This window comes from Hyperoodon ampullatus (genome assembly GCF_949752795.1).
Source record: "Hyperoodon ampullatus genome assembly, chromosome: 6".
Lineage (NCBI taxonomy): Eukaryota > Metazoa > Chordata > Mammalia > Artiodactyla > Ziphiidae > Hyperoodon > Hyperoodon ampullatus.
The window spans coordinates 62,495,638-62,507,356 of record NC_136919.1 but is presented as its reverse complement, the minus strand read 5'-3'; the positions used below and the strand labels follow the sequence as shown (position 1 = coordinate 62,507,356).

Sequence of the window (11,719 nt, the reverse complement as noted above, 5' to 3'; positions counted from 1 at the left end):
GCAATTTAGTTAACTGGGCGAGAGTAATGCTACTCATAAATTGCATGAAAATGAAATTTAAAGAACTTAAAAGAGAGTTTTGGTGGAGAACAACAGGAGGATCAAGAAGGTCTGGGAGAACAGCATGATGTTCTTGTTCTAGAAGAAGTCTGAGCAAGTGTTCAGAATTCCTGTGACCAGAATTCTGCAGTGGCTCCCACCTACTCATTATCTGCCCTGGTGGCAAAATCACCAGTGGAGCTTTAAAAAATATATCGACTATTACCTGCTGTACCCAACCCCTACCTGCAACTATTAGAACAGAATTTCTGTATTTAAAATGCTCATGGATAATTCTAATACACAGCCAAGGTTAAGAACTAGTTACCTCGACAACAAAAGCCGAACTCTCTAGTCAGTAAATTCTGTCTCCTCATGGACGGGAAGCTGTCAGAGCCATCTTGGTACCCCAGTGGGTCAGCCCAGTGCCTGATGCTTAATCCATTCTAACTGGATGAATACACTGATGAGCTACACAGATGAATGGACATGAATTAGGAACCCTGGGCAATTGTAGATAATTTGAATATCCTAAAATCAAGGTGAGAGAGGGAAGGGAGCTCAAGGGTGAGGCAGAAAGAAGGAAAAGTAGACACCAAAGAAAATTCCACCTGCTTTGCCATTTTCCTTAGAGCTATGCCAGGACTCATGATCTCCTTTGCAAACGAACAGGAGAGTGAGGGACATAAAGCCTCTTTTTTCAATCTCTGCACATGCGGGAGCCCCTTCCATGATAGGTTCACACTGTGTTCTCATGGTCCTGAAAAGCTCCAGAATATTTTTTTTTTAATGGTCAAAGATGACTAAATCCCATGGATCCCAGGGTCCCTGATGGAGGCATCCTTTTAGTGTCTTACTTGAACTGCTGTAAGATGTAAAATCTGTGTATCCATTTAAATATTTATCTATTTCTTGCCTGAGGTTTGGGCAGGATGCAGGTTTCCTTTAGTAATGGAATTGTGACTTATAAAGAAGCATGTACTGGAAACTCCTGTTCTTTGTATATTGAACATAAATAGGTGTGTTTCCCTTAGCTGGTAGACAAGAGGAAGTTGTGATCATTCCCTTGAGAAACATTAACCCAAGTCCCCACCCAGAGATGGGTCACTGGTGATTCTTTCTTTCGGATGAAAGGAGGAGGAACAAAACAAAATAGGAGAGAGGAAGGCAATAAAATGAAAATCTGAGCTCTCTCCCAGATATGTGGGTGGATAAGTGGGGCCTGGCTTTGGAAAACTAGTATTTCAGGAAAGTCCATTCCTTTGCTCAAGGCATTATTACTCACCCACTTCACCATTGCCAACTCCTGAATGTGAACAGTAGATTAAACAAGGTGAAGAGGACCCACTGACGTATACTTAAAACCTGTCCTCTGTTCCTGACATGGAAATTTGACTTTCTTGAGATTCAGGCAGAAGAGGTTTGTGCACATGATTTCCAAGTTTTCTTCCAGCTCTTCTGGCCTCCATGCTTTCTCTCCATTCCAACTGACCAGCCCGACTGTTAAAATTTTTGGCTCATGGAAATTTTGTAGAAGCAGAGGAAAATTCTGGAGATCTCCCCTGAAGTATGTCCATATCCACAATATTTGTGCACACTTCAGGTGGGTCATGAGCCCCTCTGAAGCTACTGTTGTAAATCCTTACCATCTAATCTGCTCAAAAACCTTCAAAAACGCCCCATGGCCTACCAAATACATGCTTAAGACCTGTTGGCTGCCTTTCAAAGTGCCCCACGCTATATATCCTACCTATACTTTCAAGAGCATCTCCCAAAATTCATTTATTTAGCTTTACAGGTAATAAACCTCTATTCCTCACAAAACATTAAAGTTATACATTGTAGGCATAGGTGTATGTTCATGTATACATGCAAATATATCAATCTCAGAATATATAAATACATATTATAATATATACAGAAATATATATGTCTAATAATACATTACAATAATGTAATATATAAAATATAAAACATATTAGAAATGGAAGAATAACAAAGATGTATAATATACAGGGCTTGCTCACTATTATTGCTTTATAATTTGCATATATTATCTCTGCTACTATATTATAAGCTACAAGGTAGGGGAAAATGTGTTTTATCTATCTTTGGTTATCCGAGGGTCCTCAGAATAGTGTCATGTATAGAATAAATGATCAGTAAAAATTCAGAGAACACATAACATTCTTAATTAGGAATTAAATTGACAGGTTAAGGAGACTATGTACACCAATAGCTTTGATGAATTATCAAAGCTAAGTTAACCACCCTCTGTAGGGAATACTTAATGCCAACTTCCTAGAATAGAGATAAAATATATGGGAAAAACAGCTCTAAAATCTTTTGTAAAAACAAACCAGAATCCTATATGGAGAGAAGAGTAACCATAGAGCAATTTATATAGAATATCATGCTTGTAATTAAAAACTCGGCTTTATTGTCACCCTTTCAGAAACTATTCAGTCTAAGGTAACTAATTTCTAGCACACTCCTCTATTTTCATTCTTTGCATATCACTTACAACCATCTGATATTTTTCCTTTTCAGCTGATTGATTGATGAATTGATTGATTTTCAAATTGCTTGTCTCCTCCCACCAGAATGTGAACTGTATAGGACCAGGGACCTTGTGTGACTTGTTTCCTTGCTATAGACACAACTATACACCTAGAGCTATATATTGCACAAAGCTGGTGGACAAATAAATACCTGCCAAATAAAGGAACACATTCACAAAAATAATACTATGTATTATCTACGGATGTTTATGTACCTTTGCAAAAATATAAAAGGTATTGGAAGTGTAAACAAGAATCTTTGGGGGTGGGGTAAGTATTGAGTGGTCAGAGTCTTGGAGGATAGAACTCAGCACCGTAGTTAAAGGAGACTTTACTTACATGAGAAATGGTTTATTTCTTTAAGAAAATAGACAAGAAGCACGAGATGACAAACATTAACTATTCTGGTTGTGAGAATTTGAGTGTCTGTTATATTGCTTTTTGTACTTTTCTCTATCTTTTAAATTTCTCAAAACAATTTTTTTAAAGGTCTGAATAGAGAAGAGTGAATTTATCCTAGCTTTACAGGATCTAAAGCTCTCTGATGTGCTGTTACCTATACTTGATCATCACAGTAATTCTGAAGTAATTATTACCAGCCTTATTTTATACAGGAGGAAAATGAGACCAAGCTTGATAAGGGGGCTTGCCGATAAGGGCGATGCTTGGCTGAGAACCTGACCTAGGGACGATTTCTCTTTCAAGAGATAACATCACTGCCCCATCAAGCATGAGGGCTAGACCAGAGGTAAAAAAAAAATTAGCTTTGAGGCCAATAGGCAAGAGACCTAGAAGAGTTAAATCTAAATTGACGAACAACAAATAGGTAAATATTTTAATACAAATAGAAAATATGCCTCACATGATCTCAGGCAAGTTGCTTAACATTTTAAGGCTTGTTTTCCTCTCCTATAAAATAGGGTATTTACTTACAGCATTTGATTCTTTTTTTTTTTTTTTTGCACTGGGTCTTAGTTGAGGCTCGCAGGCTCCTTAGTTGTGGTTCACCGGCTCCTTAGTTGCAGTACATGGGCTCCTTAGTTGCAGCAGGCAGGCTCCTTAGTTGTGGCTCCAGGGCTCCTTAGTTGTGGCTTGCCAGCTCCTTAGTTGTGGCATGAGAAGTCTTAGTTGCAGCATGCATGTGGGATCTAGTTCCCTGACCAGGGATCGAACCCAACCCCCTGCATTGGGAGCGTGGAGTCTTATCAACTGCCCCACCAGGGAAGTCCCATTACCTCATTTGCTTCTTGTGAGCATTGTATAATTTATGTATTTATGTATGACATAAATTATATAATATATATATAAAAGACACAGCGTAGTATCTGGCACTTAATAGATTGTTCAATATTTGTGTGTTTCCTCTCAGTTTCTTATGCTACCATGTATTATGTTGAACAGTTAGAAATTGCCTTTTTTTTTTAATAAAAATCATTGAATATGGACAATTTTGTGAGGTTCATGCTGCTACTCTTTGAATGTGACCTCTGATAACAACCATCAGCTACTTCATCTTGAATTCACACATGAGGGAAGGGTAGAGCAGAGTTTGAATAAAACTGATGATTGTTTGGGGCTTGGGCTGGAGAGTCTATTTGCAAGGATAGATAAAAGGGATTTGCAAGGATAGATAAAAGGGATTTGCAAGTGTGTAAGGAGGAGGATAGTCCAATTGGCAGAGAAGGGTTTACATAATCAGGGTTAGGCAACTGCAAGCTAGACAGCTGCTCAATAGCTTTTGGCACCAAAATATATTGACCAGCTGGGATATCATTAATGCTTAACAGTTTTATCCTCATGACCATACCTTGGCCAATTAGGTTGTCTTTGACCACCGAAGGGTATGATATATTCTGATGTAAATGCCACATGTGTATATGTGTTGTAGAATATACACTAAATATAAATGCATTTGTTTCTCCAGAACACAAGGTTAAATGGTGTGATTAAAGAGGAATAGAATTTAAATAGGCATTAATTTCTTTTAAACAACAATTATTCTGAGAAATACTTTTTGTATATTCTGAAAGTAAAGGGATTCAAATAAAATTATTTTTAAGATGAATTTTTAGAGAATGATTTTAGAAAAAGAAATATGGGTAAGGAAAGCCAGTTCTGCACATTTTTCATACAAATAAATACAGACAGGAGAAATGTAATGACTAAAAGACAGTGATTGAAGGACCTTAACAGAAAGCTGTTTGCAGTGTTAAAAGAAACACTTGGACCAGTGTCATTAGCCTATGAAGCCATTTCAGAAATTCTCTTACTAGGTAATTTCCCAATAGTGTCTTTAAATTATGGGACAGGCAAAACAAGTAAGGACAAAATATAAGACAATTGAATGCCACAACATTTCCCAGAATGCTTCATACTCTAAAATTTAATACGTTAAAATATTTGGAATATTTTCAGAATTTGCAACTGCGACATTGGCAAATAAAATTTCTAGTACGGAGTTTTTATACAGTAGCAAAAACACAGTCATCCAAACACAGAACCCTTACTAAACTACTTAATCCAAAATGCATGTGGATAAGGATTTCACCTGTAAATCGTTTTTTAAATTTTAAATCATTTGCAGTTTATTTAATTTGACATCTACTGTAATTCCTTGGTCACTTGCATTAGCATTTCTGGATTAACCTTTAAACCTGGTACTGGTCATATATTTTTCCTTCCCCATAATTAAGTATAGTTTGGCTACTGATGATTGTTCCTTATTCCTATGTAAACCACTAAAAGTAACGTCAATGTTCCTTCTTCAAAGCTGGAGATCTGACATCAAGAATTTTATATGGGGAGTATCAAAAATAAGGAGGCAACCAAACAAGTTACTCCTTCTATCTATGGAACTACTTAATCATCTGATAGAAGTCAAATAAAACACGGCCTGAGGGCAAAGGCAGCTATAAGTATGAGGAATCCTTTCTACAAATACCATACAGATATGTATATATACATGATATATACATATATGTATAAATATATACATATAGTTTTCTGCTAATGCTTTGATAAGCTATTAAAGAAACCCATTTGTATGGTCTAGTTTCTTTTCCTTCTTCAGATGGAAGGCTTTTACCAAAACTTGTAGACAATAGATCATGTAATATTAGTAGCGGAAAGGACCTTAGCATTCATCTAGTTCAAGTCCCTCCTTTATAGATGAAAAATTTAAGGGGGAGAAAGCTTTTGCAACTTGTTAACATCCTACAGCCAGTTAGCGAGTGGCAGAGTCAAGACCAGATCCCAAATGTGCACCGATAGCTAGATGAATGCCACGACCTCTAAATCGTTCTTACTTTGTAAACCACATTTCTCTTAAAATATTACATACCCACTTAACATTTCAGACTGAATAATCAGCAACTTTGCTGATAATAGTGGGATGGCTTTTTTTTTATGTTGAGAATCCTGGGATAAAGGGATCCTGGACGTGAAATTCTGCCTGAAAGCCAGCCTGTTCGGGGTGGCCATGCTGTTGCTCTGTCTTCACCTTGCACTGACACTCCTCCACCAGCATCACCAGCTTGACCACGGGGGCCAGGCCAGTGCAGTTGAGCTGCAAGTGCATCGTGGTGAACTTGGCAGGCAGGCAGTGGGAGCAGAAGGGGTAGGGGTGCTGCGCAGCTTCCGGAAAACGAACAGACCCGCATTTTCCAAAGCAAAGGTTGTTCTGTACAACCACTTTCTCACAGTCTTCATGGGTGATAGTCTAAAAGGCAAACACATCTCCATTAAATTATCTTGAGTCATTTCTTTACCATACATGATGCCAAAGCTATAGACTGTAAGCGAGGATAACTTAGACTAAAATTTAAAAGTCTTTCCAGGGACTTCCCTGGCAGTCCAGTGGTTAAGACTTCGCACTCCCACTACAGGGGGCACAGGTTCGATCCCTGGTCAGGGAACTAAGATCCCACGTGCAGTTCAGTGGCCAAAAAATAAATAAAAAGATTTTAAAATCTTTCCAATGTTGGATACAGTTTGCAATAATCAAGTTATGGTATCTTAAGAGCATGGAGCTACCTTAACTAAATTTTTTTATTGGATACATTAATAAATTAGCCTGTAGGAAATAACTAAGGTAATATGAAAATATTTTACTCTGCACTTAAATGCCAAACTCTAAGAAATTTTGTCTAATTGGGTGTTACCTGTCTGAAAATTCTAATGGCTAGCTTCTTATAAGTAATGTGCCTTACCCTTCTACTCTTCACAGTGCATTGTACAGAATAACTTCTCAATACATGTTTGTTCAATTGCTCATAGAATAGATCAGAACATCCAGAGTTTAATTCTGTCCTATTTTACAGTGCTTATAGTACATTCAAATCTATTAAGTTGCATGGAGCAAAGTTGCAGCACCTGTGCCTCTGAGTCATCATGCATGATATCATCTTTGCGTCTCCCATAACCCCATACACTTAGCTTTATGTGTCCTTCAAAATATATGAGCCAAACACCTTATTTTTAAGTTAATTAGTGATAGAATTCAAAATAAGAGTTCAAAGGGAATTTGATTGCCCAATGCTTAGGAGCAATTTTCTAATTATACATGGGCCAACAAAGCAGTCATTATTATTTGATCATTGACTTGTCGTTGCTACATATCCTTGCCTTTTCAGAATACTTAACTGCCTTGCACAGTCAATTACCTTATAATACTGCCTGCTTAATTGTGTAGCTTTACTGGACTGTAAAATTTTACTCTATCCTGCACTGCTTTTGGTTCAGTGTCTTTGTGTTTAAGGACCTGATGCAATTTCTCAATTTTAATTTAACGTTTGGAGTGTGGGCTTTGCCAGGACTGACTGGAGGCAGTAGATAGTAGAACGCTCCTTTGTCTTAATAGTGTGGAATCAATCATAATAACTGCAAATCAGCCAACACAACGTGAATTGGGAAACAGGCGTTTCTAAGAGGAAGAAATGTGATTTCACATCAAGATTACTTTTTGAAAGCTTATGAGAAAATACATTAAATTAAATCATTTTTGTGATAGTAATGCTAGAAGTAATATGGCAACTTCTGCCTGACAACCTCAACATATTTTATAGACCTATGAAGTAGTTAGGTGTGAAATACAGGGGTTAAGACCATCATACATGCATGTTTGGGGAGGGGTCCAATGTATCCCATCTTACCTACAGATGGAATCCACCTGCTCATCCATATCCTAATAGAGTGTAGAGATGTAGCTAGAGAGAAGTTCTAGTGATTGCTCTAAATTCCCAATTTCCTAACTGGGGGTACAGTCAATTATCTCTCCAGGTAAGACCACCCCGATGTAAAAATAAGTAAATAAAACCCCATAAAACAAAGCTCTATGCCATCAATATGAATGATTACTATTATTAGCAGTACCATCATACCATTCTTGTAGCATTTCCAAGGTTGGAAGGAAATTTAGGGAGTATGATCATACTTTGCAAAATCCACTGATGAAGGCCCAAGGACCAAATCTGGGAATGAGGTGAGACTCAGGCTCCTGGCACATTCGTCCCCTACTTTCCACCTGTCCCAGCTGTCCACCGCCTCCTGAAAACCTGGATCCCCTTCCCCACCCAGAGCAAATACCTGGCTGAAGGGCACTGTCCTACAGGTCTCCCGATGCACTTCATGGCTTTTGATGGGCAGGATGATCCCCTGAGAAGCTGGACTCATTCTGAACATGAAATGGTGCCAGAATTTCTTGGCTTCTTCCCGAAGAGGAGATTTCTCCATTGGCGTCCCCTCCTTTGGCTGAGTGAGACCCTGGGTCCCAGGGAAGAATTGCTCACTGACTGAGCCCTGGGGTGGGTGCAGCTCTCTCTCAGGCTTCTTCCAGAATCTCCCAAACCTGGACAGCATCTTTTCTCTCTGCCTCTGGCCTTCCCCTGCAGTGCTGTCACCTATTAGGTGTGGCACTGCCACAAACAGATCTGGCTTCTCCTCAGCTTCCTCATGGTTGCCCAAGGAGAGCTCTCTGCGATGCCTTTCTAGGAGCAAGAGAGAAACAGAATTCTGACTCTGGCGGCCATCCCCATGCCTTGCAGCTTTCCCTAGAGTCAGGAGCAACAGCAGCTGAAGGAAGAGAAGATGCATGTTGTCCGGGCCGAAGCTTCTTGCAGATTCACAGATGGTGAGGCCCCAAAAGAGGTTCACTCTCTGCAGGACTGTGAACAAGGAGATGCTATATATAGATACCTGCCTTGTGGGATGGGAAGGCAGGTGGTCAGTAGCCAGGCAGAGTAAACACATTCCTTGTTTGCTTGAATTATGTAGTGCTAATGGTGTCCTGCCTTCATTTTGGTTTTGTGTATTTTAGAAGGCCTCAATGAAAGCCAGGGACCCAGGGGGTAATTAGCTGACACTTTATCGTCTGAGATTTAAAGAGCAGTATTAGTGAAAACAACATATTCTTTGCCCGGATTTCCCATCACTGTTGTTAGAAGGACCAGAGTAAGGTGACATTTGTGGTGCATCTGCTTTGTGCTGGGATAGAACAGACATGTTTTAAAGAGAGAAGTATATCAGATAAAAATTCACGTATACATTTAGCCAAAGATCAGCCTGTTAGGCTCTACACACACACACACACACACACACACACACACACACACAAAGAGAGAGAGAGAGAGAGAGAGAGAGAGAGAGAAGCAGCCAAAGAAGTATATAAAAGTTGTAAGAAAGGGAAAGGAAGAAGTAGAGGGATGTTGAGTTTGTGAAGCAGAGGACACTCCCTGTTACTGAGATGTGGTTAGGGTTGTTGATTTTTTGCATGGTAACAGTAAAGGGAGTATATTCTCCTTTTCCACACATGGAAACTCACAATTCCCAAGTAATCCCCTCACCTTAAGAATCAAATACTTGGTGCTAAATTTCACAACTGGTCAATCATCAGATAAGCTTTTTCAATTGTTCACAAATTTCTCAACAGGATCCTAAGTAATAGACTGACAGCTCATTAGCCCTCACTGAGGATGGGGAAGTATCTTTCCCTCAAGTCACCGTATTGACTTTTTTTTTAATTTCTCTAAACAAAGAGCCAGACTTGAGAACGTGGATTCTAAGAACCAGGTTTGATAGCTCTGGGCATGAAGCTGGCTGGTCCATTCTTTACCTTACAGAATCCACATCATCTTTATTCTGCAGTAATTGATGACCAGGTTAAATAAAGATGAAGGCAAACATGACTCTTCAGGGATCAAAGGAAAATTTGTTAGATGACTATCATTCAAAAATATTATAAATCAGATGAGGGTATGAGAAAGGAACATATCCACAAAAATGGAACCCCAGAATTGAGTTCAATCTACCCTCTACACTAACAGTATTTCCATTGGGAATTGACTCAGTACTTGCTTGTATTTCTCCCCTTTTAATTTAATCACCATATTGTTTGCTTTCAGTAACACACATAAGCCTGGAACATGCCCCTCTCTTTGTCAGTACCAATTAATCTTTCTTTCCAAGAAGTGATCCATTTGAATATTTTTTTCAGACACTAGTGTTCTTCTTAATAGTCAGGCATGATTTCTGTGAGACAAAGCGTCAAGTCCTTTTACCTACAATAATGAATTATTTTTAAATGAACCATCATTTTTCCAGAAATCTATCAGAAGAGATATATTTTACTTGTACCAAGTACCCATAGAACCTGTGCTAGTTTTACTTAAGGTACAGTTGATTCATACTAAATGAACATTAGTATTTGCCATTTCTCTTAAAGTGTTTTTTAAAAATTGCCTGCTATTTGAGTTTCTTAATTTCCCTCAGCCAACCAATGCAATAGGCCTTCCAGAGCTAGCCACTCTAAATATAAATTACATAATTTATATTAGCTGACCACTTAATTATAAATATGGTGTGGGAGCTAACTATGATATGTTTCCTGATTCCTTTTAGACTTTACTTTTTCATGCCTGAAGTTCCATTGTCATCAATCACAGTTTTTCCCCCGACTGAAAACTATTCCAGAAATTCTACTCGGGGTCTCAGGTTGCTTGTCTCTGAACATAGGGTACAATTCAAATCATTTCTTTTGAATTAAAATTGGTAGAAGACTTACTTTGTGAGCCAAGCATCATATTAGATACTAGAATATGATAGAAAATGATGAAAACTTACTTCCTGCCCTCAAGTAGCCTAGTGGTATCACACATTTTATAACTTTATTAAATTAGCTGTAGGGATGTCAGTTATGCATATTTATCCTTTCCTTAGTCCTAAAACCCTCTTCTTCTGATACTAATTTTGGTCTTTATAAATGTCATTTAAAAATTACTCATGGAGCATTTCCTTTTGCTGTTCTGTCATTCCTGTTGAGAAAATGTGCAAATATCTTGAAGGGTAAATCTAGCAAAGTAAAGCCTTCTGTGACGAGTACTATGGTACAGAAGTCTATCTTCAACCCCTGCCTTTTACAGTTAAGGGCAGACGACATTCTCCTTTCACCACTGTGTCCTTACATCAGTTCTAAAGCTGTGTATGTGGTACATTATACTCTTAAAAACATAAACATTTTGGTGTGGGTCTTCAGTCATACAAGCATACCGTGACCTCCCAATTTGGATGAAGCCAAATGGAGATATAGGTGTGGAGGGGGTCTCCAGACACAGCAGGGAGCTGCTGTGTGAAGAGAGCACCACAAATTGCTGGTGTCCTTAGTACCAAATGTCACAGCGGAAGGCAGGCCTGAGCTTTCATGAGCCCAAGCCTGCCTAAATCTGCTTTCTGGGACCATCTCAAGCCTTCGTGCGAGCCAGAGGGTCCAATCTCATCCTTCATCTTTCCGATTTACAACTCATGCTCAGCATGATCTGAACTCTGAGTTCAACTTGACCTGGCTTCCTAGGCACTAGGATGTCTTCAGGACTGGGTGGAGCTCCCAGTGTGCCTGTGAGAGAACAGTAACAGCTATGTTTTCCTGTCCCTCTTACAGACTCTCAGAAAGGAGCTAAAAGCAGTCCAGTGCTCTCTAAGGGGAAACGGAGAAACTCAATTCTTTTGTAAAAACCCCAGACCTAAATCAACAAAAGGTGAGAGGCAGCGTTGGGGTAGGAGATAGGCATTAGAGTTAAAACTGAGAGACAGAAAGGGGAATTTGGGCTGATGGCTTTGTGGAAGAAATC

At 39.0% G+C, this 11,719-nt stretch overlaps 1 protein-coding gene across 1 annotated transcript; it reads right to left on the bottom strand.

Annotated features, from left to right (window-relative positions):
• Positions 1-6,003: 6,003 nt before the first annotated feature.
• CER1 (cerberus 1, DAN family BMP antagonist) lies at positions 6,004-8,846 on the bottom strand (the record flags this gene model as incomplete). The annotated part of the gene is made up of 2 exons (XM_079707244.1): positions 6,004-6,318; positions 8,184-8,846. 2 exons carry the CDS (start codon positions 8,844-8,846, stop codon positions 6,004-6,006), a joined length of 978 nt encoding a protein of 325 aa, XP_079563370.1.
• Between the last annotated feature and the right edge of the window lie 2,873 nt (positions 8,847-11,719).